The following is a 14,239-nucleotide window of genomic DNA, read 5'->3' on the forward strand; positions in this document are numbered from 1 at the left end:
TGCAATTCGCTTCAAAACACACTGAGCACCGCGAAAACTCGGTCCATCCTGAGAAATATTCTTGATATCTAGACAAGTCCAAATCCACAACTTGCAGAACACTGCAGAAAATTGCAAAAACATTTCCGGGCATGGTCGACAACCTCGTGAAAGCCCTCAAGGAGAGATATATTGGCGATAGTCCACGAAGTAATTCGGCTAATCACATGAGTTGCAGCGGAGCTAGAAATGAGAAACTAGACGAACCGATAACAAAGGAGGAGGTCTTTGCGGCAGCGCAGGCAGCCAAGAGGAACACAGCCCCAGGTGAAGACCAAATTACGAATGCGATGATAAGAAACCTTAGAGGCAAAGCCATCGAAGGCCTGACAAAACAATTCAATGAACGCTATTGGCTCAAAGAGAAGGTCCCTGCAGAATGGAAAACCGCCAAAATTATAACCATTCCGAAACCCGGAAAAAAGCTATCCCTGCTCGCGCTCAGACCTATATCACTTACGTCATGTATGGGGAAGCTTTTCGAACGCGTCGTACACACCAGACTTTATAATTTCATAAAGGACAGCGGGCTGTTTCCGGCCACCATGCTGGGCTTTCGCAGTGGTCTCTCAACACAGGACGCTTTCCTCCTGATACGAGAAGAGGTCCTCAAAGGCGTTCCCAAAGGTGGAGAGCATTTGCTGCTTGCTCCAGACTTAAAGGGAGTTTTTGACAATATCTCTCATGACGCTATACTCAGAGCTAAATATAGTTGGTTGCGGGGAAAATATATATACTTATATACAGGATTTTCTCACCGATCTGGAGGCGACAATGGGTATTTCAAGCGTTAGGTCTGAGCCATTCCGAATGCCAAACAAGGGAACGCCTCAATGAGCCAAAATATCTCTGTTATTTATTATCGCCATGCGTCGACTCGCTCGGGCCTTGGACTGTGTACCACAGCTAGGTTATACCCTCTATGCGGACGACATTACTCCGTGGGCCACACGTGGGTCCCTGGCCATCAAAGAACATAAATGCAAGAGGCGGCACTGGCTGTAGAAAACTTTGCAAGCACCAGTGGTCTTAGCTGTGCACCCGAAAAATCGGAGGAGATCAGAATACACAGCAAACGCTACAAAAGTAATGGAAGAATAGAAATTGAAATCGAAAAGCAGAAAATTAAAGAAGTCAATGTCGCCCGGATCCTGGGTTCCTGGGGTCAAAGCAATGGTAGGGCAAATCAGACTATCGGTCTTCTTAAAACGGCAACTAAACAAGTGGCTAAGATGATTCAGAGAATCACCTTCCACAAAAAAGGCATGAAGGAAAGTGATAACATCTGTTTAGTACAGGCGCTCGTAATGAGCAAATTGACATACAGCTTGCCTTTCCACACGCTGGACAAGAGCGAGGAAGAGCAAGTAGATTCTATCAGCAGAGGGGCTTACAAGGCAGCATTAGGCTTACCGATGGGCACTCCGACACAGAGGCTTCTCGAGATCGGCCTGCATAACACGTACGCTGAACTGAAAGCAGCAACATTGATCTCTCAGCGCAACCGCCTCAGCCAGACGAAGTCGGGAAGAGAGATACTGATGAGGGCGTGTATACCACCGCAACCCCAAATCTTGGATGATGAGATGGTAGACGTACCAGAACCAGTCCGACGTCATATTTCGATCGCCCTTATTCCCAGGAACATGACCAAGGAGCGACATCACGAAAGACGAGAGGAGCGTGTAAAATGGATCAGAAAATTAGAGGCAATGAGAACGTGCTATACGTTGACGCTTCCAAGTATAACTGGAAGCGCTGCGTCGTCAAAATGGTAAGCAGTGACACGAGAAGCATGGCGTCCTGCGCATCACTGTATACTACATTGATCCCCAAGGCTGAGTGTTTTGCTATCGCATTGGCGATTAAAGTCGAGAGTGCAACGATGGCTAGACGTACATCACCTTATTTTCAGATTCGCAAGAGGCGTGCCGGCTATTCACGAAAGGCTGCCTCCCATTAAACATTTGCAAAATTTTAGGCGGAATTGAGCAACACTTATAGGTTGGTCTGGTGCCCGGGACATGCAGGCCTAGAGGGTAACGAGAGGGCGGACGCTCTAGCTCGAGCACTCACGAACCGAGCGGAGCAGCAGCCTTTCTCGCTGTTACCACTACCCAGCACTCTGCACGACGGTTTTCGCGAGGAGGAGGAAAACGACCAGGCTCGGATGGCTTCGCGAGAGCTTCTTGCTCACCAGCGATGCACGAGGCAAAAATATGCCCCCCCCCCCCCCCACGTATCTCTGAAAGGAGAAGGCAGCATAGACCTCCGTAAAATTCAAACGGGAGTTTATCCGAATTTATTATGACTGCACAAAATTTATCCAACTGTGTATGGGCGCGATTGTCCGTGGTGTCACGACTCGCCACCGACCCTTTACAATATCTCGTGGAGTTGTGCTAAACGGCGAAATGAACTCGATCGCTTACAGCGTATGTATAGAATGGAAAATTCTTTGGAGCGATGGGAGGCAATCCCCGCTAGCTCTGACCCGGAAGTACAGTGTACCAGAAGAGGGCAGTGGGCTGACTCCATAGCTACTCCGACGCTTTTGGCGTCACATAAGAGAGATGGCGCCACAGGCATCTTCAATGGAAGCTTCACCTGCAGAAGCTGCTCGCCGATGGCCGCTCTTAAAAGTTGGAACGTGCATTTATTCGATCTTTGTAATAAACTTGCATGCTTTGACTGCCCTCTGATTATATTAAGAGCTTCTGGTGCTCCCGCTTCACAGTGTTTTCCTTTTCTTTTGCGATACAGCTTCCCAAAAATGAGTCCGATGGCAGCTGGCGCAGTCTGTGCATTCTCCTTTCTAGTGCGACGCAGCTAACGCTTTGTGTGTGTGTGTGTGGGTTTCGGAGGGTGTGTGTTTGAGTTAGTAGAGTATTCCTGATAAGCACTATATTTTTTCAGGCCACATCATGTTTCCTCGATTATAACACCTCGTCGAAAAGGATGATGTATCCCACAAACTATATGGTTTGATACATTGACCAAACGTACGGTTCATGCTGTGTAGGCAGAACCTAAAAATAATTCGCAACAAGATTATGCCCACCCTTTCACGACATAATTAGAAAACAGTGCACGTTCACTTCCTAGAAAAGCTTTAACATGCAGGCGTGCTAGCTGGGTTTGCGCCTTTATTATAAAGTGAAGTTGTAGTGCTTAAATCATTTCTATTCTGCTTCAGCTGTAGACCATGGCACAGCAGTTTACTGGGGGTTATTAATAATTATTATTATGCAGATACACGTATGTTAGACATAGTGATCACATTTAGTTTTTCACTATGTTAGACATAGTGAAAAACTAAATAAATATACACACGAAGCTTCTGCTCCTGACATGAAGCTCTTATTTGCAAGAACTGAAGTACACCATCTAGCCACTGATTTACAAACCTGATTAACTTCATGTGTGACGGCTCATCTTCAGCTGCTTGGCCCTCTGCTGCTTCCCTGTCTAATTGTCAGTTTTCAGTCCTTTCAAATTGAATGAAGACGCGTGACAACGTAAAAAGTAATTACTTTCACTTTGATGGTAGCGGCATGCACGCTGCAACCAACTTCAATCGAGTCTGCGTTGAACAATTGCCAGTGTGTCCATAATGCTGTCAAAGTGCAGCTTACTCTGGCAAAAACATTCTGTGAAAATATCCTCGAGCTTTTTCATGAAGCTAGCTGTACAGCTGACGTGAGGGAGGAAGAGGCCTCCTCAGTTACAAAATTTCGTCAGCCGAACAAGTTGAAAACAGCCTCGGCGTGGATAATGAGTGAGGTATGCGCACTTTTTTTTCTATCGATAATATGCACAGATGCGGTTGCAAGTGGAGTTCGCAAACTGCGTTGGCGTCTTCCAGAAGCTTGTCCGCTCTGTTCTGGTTCTTCTCGCATTCCTTCGGCCTGTTTTAATCCTTCAGGACGCCAAACAATGACAGGTCCTGCTTACTCTTCACGAACACGTTGCCTGTTGACACCCAAGCGCCTAACAGTGGTTTTGCCATTGTCGCGGCATGGTTGCAGAATGCACTGTAAAGCATACTGTCTTCTTGCGTGGTGCGTAACGCTCAAAGCTGATGGCAAAAACTAGGCGCAACAATGTCCACAGCCACACAACGTGGCTCAAACTCTGTTGCTTTGCAGGACTTGACCGGCTCACAACCGGCTCAGCGGCAATGTCCCTCCCGAAATTCTTCCATTGATGGCGATGCCAGCGCCGCCGCTCGTGCGACCAGAGAACCACCAACGTGCGACATTTCTGGAGCCACTCCTCTGCATACCCTCCGCCGGAGAGTGAGCCCACTGCCCCCTTCTAGTGCACTGTACCGGAGGTGGAACTAGCACTTCTGGACCACGTCCGGCAGGCGGCGCAAGCCAGTGGAGCATTGGGCATGGGGCCCCACCTATCTAGCTCTCAAACCCTTTCTTTTTTCAAACCAATAAAGTTATTTCTCTCTCTCTCTCTCTCTCTCCATGTCTGTGACAGTTCTAGGTCGTGCTAATTCTGCCCGTGCCACTTGTTCAAAACTCGTGTTACTGTTACACGGCTGTGCCGGAGGAGGAAAAAAAACTTTGTTCATCCAAAGAGGGAAAGGTGCGGTGGTGGAGTGTCAGAGGAGCCTACTGTGATGTGTGGTGCGCGTTCAAAGTGCGCGCCTTCGAAAAGTGCGCGTCACGGAAAAAAAAAACAAAAGGAGAAATACCAGAGTGCACGTGCGGTGCTGCTTAAACAAGAATGACGACGTTAAAGAGCGTCAAGCACGAGGATGCGTGGCAGGATCCAATGGGCAGCGAACACGGAGATTTCAAGGCCCAATGGCTTGACACCACGAAACAGCAGTATCTCCAATGAGAACGAGACAAGTGGGCCAGAGCTGAAGCAGGAGCCTGAGCAGACCAGAGCAAGGAGAGTTCGAAGAAGACGGGGCAAGCGGAAGGTCGTCACCGGACCGGGCGCTGAAGATGGGCCGTCGGGCGTAGGACCCGAGCCTGCAGGTCTTCAACCGGCCGGGGCCTCCTGCCGTCGTGTTCCCGCTCCAAAGGACCGTGGCCATCCGGTCCTGAACTCCTTTCCAGGGCCTGCGGACTTTGGTTCCGGCAGGCGAGCTACAGCCGTCGGGCTCCGGGCCCGAGCTGTGCGCCCAGCTGCTTGACTAGGTCGACCCTGGTTCTCTGACGCGTCACCACCAGCCTGCGTTCTCTCGTCACAGACGGGTCCACACTCCTAAAGCCAGAGCCACCACGTTCCGGCCTGGTTTCTCGACGTGTCGTCAGCAGCCAGCGTTCCTTCATCCCCGTCCTGCCCGCGTCCTGAAGCCGGAATCACCGCGTTCCGGTTTGCTCATCGTCGGCGGAATTCAGCGTGTGGGTGAGACCGAACAGATATCTTGCGCTACTCCCATCACTCAGCCCCTTTCGAACGTTAGGTTTAGTTACTGACTTTGAACGTTCTTGTTGGGTGTTTACAGATGTGTTTCGTCATGTCCAGTCAACTGTTTATTAAGTGTTTTGTTTTGTGAGGAATCTTTGTCTTTTTACTTTTCAATTAAACTTTTTGTGTGTTTCTTGGAAACCGAACGGCTTTGTCCTTATTAACAAAACTCTCTGAGGCTCAGCCCGGGAGAAAAACAAATCAGCAACAAAGAAACCTGCATTACAAATTGGCGTCCGCGACAGGACAAAGTCGTTTGTTTTTCCAGTAGATTTTTTGACGCGGTTAACACGATGACGAACACGTGGGAGTTAATTGAGTTGGCGGATAAAATGGGACTGACGGGAGCGGAGTTTAGAGTATGGTACGAGGAGCGGATGGAGAGGGAGCGTGAGCAACGGGCTGCAGAACGAAAGGCGGCGAAGGAAAAGCTTGAATTGGTGCTTAGAGCTAAGAAGGAGGAGCTAGAGCGCGTAACGCGTGAAAATAAAGTGTTGCTAGAGCGTCAGACACGCATACTGAAGCAGCAGCTCCAATTAGAGAGGGTGGACCTCGAGCGGCGACTCGAGCTTGCGATGGCGAAAAGGGGGCAGCTGGCGATGCAGAAGGTCGAGCAAGCGGTGAATGTTTGCTCCGATAGCAGCGTTTGCTGGAGGGAAGTCGATTCCTGCAAGGTTGGCCTCGAGCCTCGCGACAGCCTTACTTCGGAGCGAGAAGCTCAGATAGAGGAAGGCAGAGAGGTGGACAGCCAAGAAGGCAGGAGTCATGAGGAGTTTGTTGAAGCGACGGAAAGCTTCTCTGGCTGGGAACATATTACTTCCGTTAGCTGCTTGGGGACCTCTGAGAGGCCAAGCACCTATGAAGAAGAGCGCCTGGATATGGGCGACCTAGAAGCTGTGGAAAATGTTGTGGAGCAAAGCTTCGATAGCAGGGAACGAAGAAGCTCCATTCAGAATGAGGTGTGTATCAGAACGTCTCAGAGGCCGAGCACATTTCGGGAAGGGGTAGGGCTACCTCTCAATAGCTCCATGGAAGGAGCGCTAGAACGTCATTGGGAAGATGGCAGCGAATGCCATGAAGGCTCTGATATAGTGGCCACTGATTGTTTTGTACCGACAGAGGTAGCAGCAGGCACCACGTCAATGGTCCTAGACCATACGTATATCTCACTCAGAGAGAGAGGGGATTCTAGTTCACAGGATAGCGTAACTGCTATTTGTCCGAGAAAACACGATGGGAGTGCTGAAGCACTCTTCAAAATAAACAGTATCGAATCGGAGGTGGGCTCGATAGTAGGTATGGAGAATGCCAGACAGGGTCTTGAACCTGAGAACGTGATTGGTTTTGAACCTATAATTAAGTCCACTCAAGATGAGCTGTATAATGACCGAGCACAACGGCATCCCTTCTCAAGAATCCAGGAACCTCACACGCTTGTCGGAGCGTTTGGGCTTGCTGAGGGCACCCCGAGCTTGTGTTCATTAGATGGTGAACTAAAAGAAAGCATTTGTGTGAGAGATTGTGGCATTTGGACATTCGTGTCTCAGTGCGTTTCGTGTCGACGCCGACGGCTCGAGACCGCGCCCTGTTCCTCTGTGACCGGTAAGCGTTCATGTGGCCGGCGGGGGCGCAGACACGCGTTTCAGCGAAAGTGCATAAAAGCATGTTTGCCACAGTTACTTTCGAAACGTGCGAGAAGGGCAGTGCGTCTGGTTTGGGACGCGATAACCTGAGTGTAGGGTTAGAAAACCGGTAGCTCTTTCTGGACTTCGACTTTTAGATGCGGACACAAGTAGCTTTGTCCATAGTCGATTTTGTAGTAAAAAGGTTTATTCCGGGTTTCAGAACTTTTAAATGCAATTGGGTGAATCTAAAGTTTAAGTGTGGACATTTGGACGATGTAGCGAACTGTAGCCCGGTGATGTGTTGAACTGCGTGGTGCAAATATGTGGTTTAATTGTGACGTAGTGCAGAACGCGCACTCATCGGCAGTTTTTTTTTCTAAAAAAAAAACTTGAATAAAAGGGGGGCGTATGTGATGTGTGGTGCGCGTTCAAAGTGCGCGCCTTCGAAAAGTGCGCGTCACGGAAAAAAAAACAAAAGGAGAAATACCAGAGTGCACGTGCGGTGCTGCTTAAACAAGAATGACGACGTTAAAGAGCGTCAAGCACGAGGATGCGTGGCAGGATCCAATGGGCAGCGAACACGGAGATTTCAAGGCCCAATGGCTTGACACCACGAAACAGCAGTATCTCCAATGAGAACGAGACAAGTGGGCCAGAGCTGAAGCAGGAGCCTGAGCAGACCAGAGCAAGGAGAGTTCGAAGAAGACGGGGCAAGCGGAAGGTCGTCACCGGACCGGGCGCTGAAGATGGGCCGTCGGGCGTAGGACCCGAGCCTGCAGGTCTTCAACCGGCCGGGGCCTCCTGCCGTCGTGTTCCCGCTCCAAAGGACCGTGGCCATCCGGTCCTGAACTCCTTTCCAGGGCCTGCGGACTTTGGTTCCGGCAGGCGAGCTACAGCCGTCGGGCTCCGGGCCCGAGCTGTGCGCCCAGCTGCTTGACTAGGTCGACCCTGGTTCTCTGACGCGTCACCACCAGCCTGCGTTCTCTCGTCACAGACGGGTCCACACTCCTAAAGCCAGAGCCACCACGTTCCGGCCTGGTTTCTCGACGTGTCGTCAGCAGCCAGCGTTCCTTCATCCCCGTCCTGCCCGCGTCCTGAAGCCGGAATCACCGCGTTCCGGTTTGCTCATCGTCGGCGGAATTCAGCGTGTGGGTGAGACCGAACAGATATCTTGCGCTACTCCCATCACTCAGCCCCTTTCGAACGTTAGGTTTAGTTACTGACTTTGAACGTTCTTGTTGGGTGTTTACAGATGTGTTTCGTCATGTCCAGTCAACTGTTTATTAAGTGTTTTGTTTTGTGAGGAATCTTTGTCTTTTTACTTTTCAATTAAACTTTTTGTGTGTTTCTTGGAAACCGAACGGCTTTGTCCTTATTAACAAAACTCTCTGAGGCTCAGCCCGGGAGAAAAAAATTAGCAACAAGAACCCGCATCACACCTACCCAGGGTAGGTTTTCGCTACCCTCTTGGCCCAATCCAAGATCTGGTCCTGGACCTGGGGCGCCGAGCTGCACATAGCACAAGCAGCGTTCCAAGCACTGCGGCTGCTGTGCATGACTGCATGGCCATGTTGGTAGCGTTCCACCGCGACCGGAACTCTTGTTGTAACCCGAACAGTGAAACCTTATTTCTACTGTTATTCATGCGATATCCATTCCTTTCTTTTCTCAAGAAGCGCCTTATTTCCCCTGATTCCTGATTCCGTTTACTCGGCCTTCTAGGCGCGTCGCTGCCATTTCTCTCTCTGTTTTAACTCAGGTGATCTACAACAACAACAGCAACAACAACAACAACTTCTACTACTACTACTACTACTGCCACTACCACTACTACTACTACTACTACTACTACTACTACTACTACTACTACTACTACTACTACTACTACTACTGCGGCTATGAGGACACATTGCGGGATAGAGTAAGGGCTCGTTCTCACAGCCGTCAAACGAGCCGTCCCGTTAACATCACGACACCAGTTTTAGTCCAGGGAGAGGAGGTACGAGCCGTTTTCTTTTGAAAAATGGGTTGACGGGGACGTAGAGTGATTAAGGTTTTCATATAGTCCGACGTAACGTCGAGAGCGCGCACGCTCGGAGCAGTGACGCTGCGCTCGCGCATGGCCTCCGTGATTATGCGGTGGTGCACCCGGCGTCTCTTCGTGACGGAGATACGCTGCAGTGCTCAAACGCGCATGCGGGCCCGGTTTTCGCGTCAACGTAACGTGACGAACCTGTCGTCGTCAAGTTCACCCGCCACTAGCTCGTACGAACGTAATACAGCGGAGCTGTAAGAAAAGCAAGGCCTGATGTATGTGCCACGATAAGAGACGCGTGTCACGCATGGCTACACATTACGAGAGGACGCTGGCGAAACGGGACTCGTGCGGCAGAGGGGTGCCGGTCGGTAAGTACGGGTATTACTCAGCCGTCTCCGTACGCGACAAACCATCGCCACCGTTTCGGCTACAGCGGTCTTAACGAGAAAGGACCGTGGCGTATTAATCTCTCGCGACCAAGGTGTATACGGCGAAAGGCCGTATAAGAAAAGGGACTCGCAAAAAAAAAAAAAAGGTGAGACCCAGCGAACGGGAACCGAGGAGCAAAAGGGCGACATCGTTTCGAGAGCCGCGCTATAGCGAAACTAGTTTGAAGGAAAAATCGAAATAACGGTGTAAGAGCAAAGTAAAAGACCAGTGAGCACACACACACACACACACATATATATATATATATATATATATATATATATATATATATATATATATATATATATATATATATATATATATATATATATAAATGGGCATTTAGTATACCCAACACCTCCACCACGTATGAAGTGGTGGAGGTGCTACGATCGCCTTCGAAGTCGGTTTTATTGGCCAGGCAATATCACTAGCGTAGATGGGTACGTCGGGTCCTGCACTACCTGCCAATCTAGAAAACTACCAACATCTGCTCCAGCCAGTACAATACAGCCTCTTCCGTGCCCAGCCACACCATTCGAAGTTGTAGGTGTCGATCTTTTGGCCCCCTTCCAGTCAGTGCTGCTGGAAACCGGTGGATAGTAACAGCCGTTGATTATTTGACGCGCTACGCTGAGACGGCATCCGTCACTACCGGTTCAGCTTCTGAAATTGCCGATTTCATCCTCCAAGCCATTATACTGCGTCATGGTGCTCCACGTGTACTGCTCAGTGACCGTGGAAGGGCATTCCTTTCACAACTAGTGAACGAACTTCTTCACGCCTCCGGCACAACTCGCAAGACTGCCTTTAGTTGTCATCCCCAGACTAACGGCCTTACTGAGTGATTTCAACACACTCTTGCTGACATGATCGCCGCCTATATTCAACCAGACCACAAGAAGTGGGATGTGGTTCTATCCATTCGTCACTTTCACCTACAATACGGCCATTCAGCGGACAACCACCTACTCACCATTTTACCTAGTTTATGGACGCTCCACTTCTTTCCTGGACGTCTCTTTTTCTACCTGCCACGCGAATTCATCTCCATCCTCTACAGAGGAATACGTTTTACGACTCGCACAGTGCCGCCAACATTCTCGTATAGATACTGAAGCCCGACAGCAAGAGAAAAAGCTAGTTTGTGATGAATCGCATCGTGCTGTATCCTTTCAACCTGGAGACGAAGTGCTCCTTTTGACGCACACTTGGTTTGTGCGACAAATTTCAGCCACGGTTTATCGGGCCGTACTCAGTCCTTGAAGAAACTTCATCAGTGAATTATCGCGTGAGCCACTCGTAGCCCCAGCAGATCGCTGTTATCTAACTACTGAGGTCGTCCATGTCTTCCGTATTAAGCCCTTCATGCGACGTTCTTTGTCCCCGTGACTTGCCGCGGTCAGGCTGGCCGCTTTCACGAAGGGGGGTGGGGGTGGAATTAGTGTGGGCATTTAGTATACCCATCATCTTCACCTGTACATTATCATCATCTTGGGTCGTTCATCGTAGCTGTCGGCTGCCGGTTCCTCGGGCCTAATATATATTACTACGAGAGGGAGAACCAAATGAAAATTGTAGAGACGTCGAGGGCATCTCGGTTGGTCGGAGCGCAGTATACCTGCTTCCGCGGAAGGCGGGACACAATTACTACGATTGTGCGTGTTTGTTAACATCGCTCGATCCTCAACAAAAAAGTCGGGCTAAATGCATGAGAAATTCGGCGTATACCAAAAAGACGTACAGTTGTTTGAATGGATACCGTGAAAAAGTTTTGCCGCTGAGGTTTTCAGCCATACTGAAAAACTGAGTGCTGAAATCGGTAGAAACAGCCTTGATTTCACACAATAACTGTAGAGGAAACTACGGGAAGCGACGTTTAGTGACTTTTTCGTATACTAGCGATCTCAGCCTTCGCCCGCGTTTCAAACCCACTCAGACCCCATGCATTACGGCTCCTGGAAGCGCTACGAACAGAGCCTGCTGTGAACAGTGCCCCCGGGTGGTTTAAAATCCTTGAAAAGGCGTCTTCGTCTCAATACCTTTCTTAGGGGGGGGGGGGGTGAGAGTAGAATGTGCTGGATAGGGGAGAATGAGAAGTAGGACACAAACTCGAGCCCGCTTCATCTTCCGCAGTGTAGCCACGGCTCCCGCCGGCGTGAAGCTGCCGCATGTGTACTATCCTCTGAATATCAGCTTAAAATAAAAAGACTAGTGCAGCTCGCAATAAGTAGTGCAAGTCTGGACCAGAGCATCGATGGTGGGCTCGTTGCAGCTTCTCTCTTTAATCATCGTATAGAATGAATGAACATGTGGTGGTTTATGATGACCGAAATTTACCACGTGCAAGAGAGGCCAAACCAATACCACAACAGTTCAGCTGTAGAGATAGAGAGAGACAAAGATACAAGGAAAGGCAGGGAGGTTAACCAGACGCACATCCGGTTTGCTACCCTGCACTGGGGAAGGGATAAAGGGGAGAAAAGAGGTTCAGCTGTAAGGAATGAAACAAGGGAGGAACTGGAAGGAATTGAAAGGCAGGAATGTTAACCAGTCTAGGAGGACTGGTATGCTCCCCTACACAGGGAAAGTGGTGGAAAAGTATTAAAGATGGAGAAAGAGAGAGAGAGAGCACGCACACATCAAAGTCACACTTCACAGTCATCATAACAGATAAAAGTTATAATGACCGGCGTTAGTCGGTTGCCTTCAAGAAGTTAAGCACCGCCATCGTCGCCTTCACCTGCGATGTCCACTCAAGTGGACATTTCAGAATAGTATCTGCTGTCATCAATCTCTGATCTATGCGAGCCGGAGAGGCCGCTAGAGATGTTCTCTGCTCATTTTAGCGAGCATAGTCGCAGATGATGCGCTCTAATGTTTTGCGCTCCCTCATATTTCGCAAAAATGGTTGTTAGCCATTGCAATTCGCATTGAGAATAACTTCACAAAAGCCACTCTCAGCTACTGATGTTTCTTTTTAAATCACAGCATATCCACGAAGTGAATTATGACAAGTGGGTGAAGCTCCGGAGAGATCATCGGTAAAACAGTGAATCATTGGTGTGTAATTCACCCAGTCAATCATCGTGTAAAGACATCATGAGAAACATTGTGTGTGTAAATGTCGAAAGCAACTTTTATTTATTCCTAAAGACGATGAATTGCTTGCGATATTCCTTCATTGTGACAGCTTTATGGTCCGTGAAACGAAGGGTGAGTGGTTCTTGTATAGGTTGAAGTGGAAAATTTGCAAATTATAGGTCAATGCATGTTCCTCGGATCGTGGTTGGTTCTGTATGGTCATACGATATACATCTGAGTGCTTTTATAGAAGCCACGTGTTGAATATTGCAATTATTGTTCGTGTCTGCGTTATCAACGTTGAAATCACCGGTGAGTATGAACGCCATCATCAACTACAAGTAGCGCCATCTAGTTCCACATACAAGGACCACCATTGGTGGCATATACCCGCTTTAGGGCATCTAGTTCCACGTACAAGTACCACCAGTGGTGGCACATAACCTCTCTAGAGCGGGTATGTGTCACTGGTGGCTACATACTTACATCACCAATAACAAACGACATGGGATGTACAGACCCATGCCCTAAGGAGCTTCGCCCCTAAAAAAAAAAGGGGAGGGGGGGGGGGGAAATGCCACATGGTTTCGCGCGGGAGGACCACGCATGAAAGAAGACAAAAAAAGTCAAACTGAGCTGCCTCTTGGCCTAAAGACATATATAATCTTTTTAAAGATGATCAATAAACTGAAACAAGTAAATGAACTAAAACATTATTCTTTGTCTCCTCTTCTTTTTTATTGTAAAAATGTAAAAAAATGATTTGAAAACTGTCCACTGCTTAACATTTCGAAATAATGTTCAAATTTTTTATACAAGGCACTGCTCTTTTCAGGGCCATATTACATGGTGGGTTGGGCCAAAATATAAAGGGCAATCAATCAATCGATTGATCAATCAATTAATCAATCAATCTCAACGGATAGTACAACGCAAGGTTGTCTTGAGCGTGACAAGATTGTTGCAAAACTCCTGCAATGCGTATACGTGCCACACATATTAGGGTGATATCCACTACCCACCGCGCTGGTCCAGTAAACCGACGCACCGGAATTTGTGGAATTGCTGACGCGTTAGACGTTGGCGTCTCGCCTATCGTTAATATCGGCGCACGCGTGCTGGGAGCGAAGCAGAACATTGATTGATATGTGGGGTTTAACATCCCAAAACGACCATATGATTATGAGAGACGCGGTGAAGCAGAACAGAATGAATGGGACGAAGTTGAACAACGTATTGAACGAGAATGCTTTTGACGCCGTTTATGCTTGCCTTCACGAAGGAAAACATATTTACTGGCTATTAGCGCCCTATCAGTGCAGTAATAGTTTCTCAAAAAGGGTTATTTATAATCATTAATTTCTTTAATCACGTTCATTTTTAGTTAAAATAATGACTATACGCCCTGGTCTGAACGGGAGGAAAGTTTTTTATTGCACTGTTCTGTTTTAAGTGTGTTATGTTTTTCATAAAATGCGTTATTATCTCATGTGCTCAATTTTCGGCCGAACTTTCTTAGTGGATAGTAGCCATATTTGTAGGCAGCATGATGATGATCATCATCATCATAACGAAGAGAACACGTGCC

General features: G+C 48.4%; 1 protein-coding gene across 3 annotated transcripts in view; it reads left to right on the top strand.

Moving 5' to 3' along the window:
- The window catches only part of LOC142771803 (uncharacterized), a 479,046-nt gene extending 473,425 nt beyond the window's left edge, over window positions 1-5,621 (top strand). For all 3 annotated transcript variants that reach the window (XR_012886162.1, XM_075873675.1, XM_075873674.1), the window contains exon 3: window positions 4,188-5,621. Coding sequence is in view for 2 of the 3 variants with exons in the window: in XM_075873674.1 (XP_075729789.1) it covers window positions 4,811-5,197 (387 nt within the window). In the remaining variant the exon portion in view is untranslated. The remainder of the gene's footprint in view (window positions 1-4,187) is intronic.
- Window positions 5,622-14,239: the final 8,618 nt, after the last annotated feature.

The sequence above is a fragment of the Rhipicephalus microplus genome, chromosome 9 (genome assembly GCF_043290135.1).
Source record: "Rhipicephalus microplus isolate Deutch F79 chromosome 9, USDA_Rmic, whole genome shotgun sequence".
In the NCBI taxonomy this organism is placed as follows: Eukaryota; Metazoa; Arthropoda; class Arachnida; order Ixodida; family Ixodidae; genus Rhipicephalus; species Rhipicephalus microplus.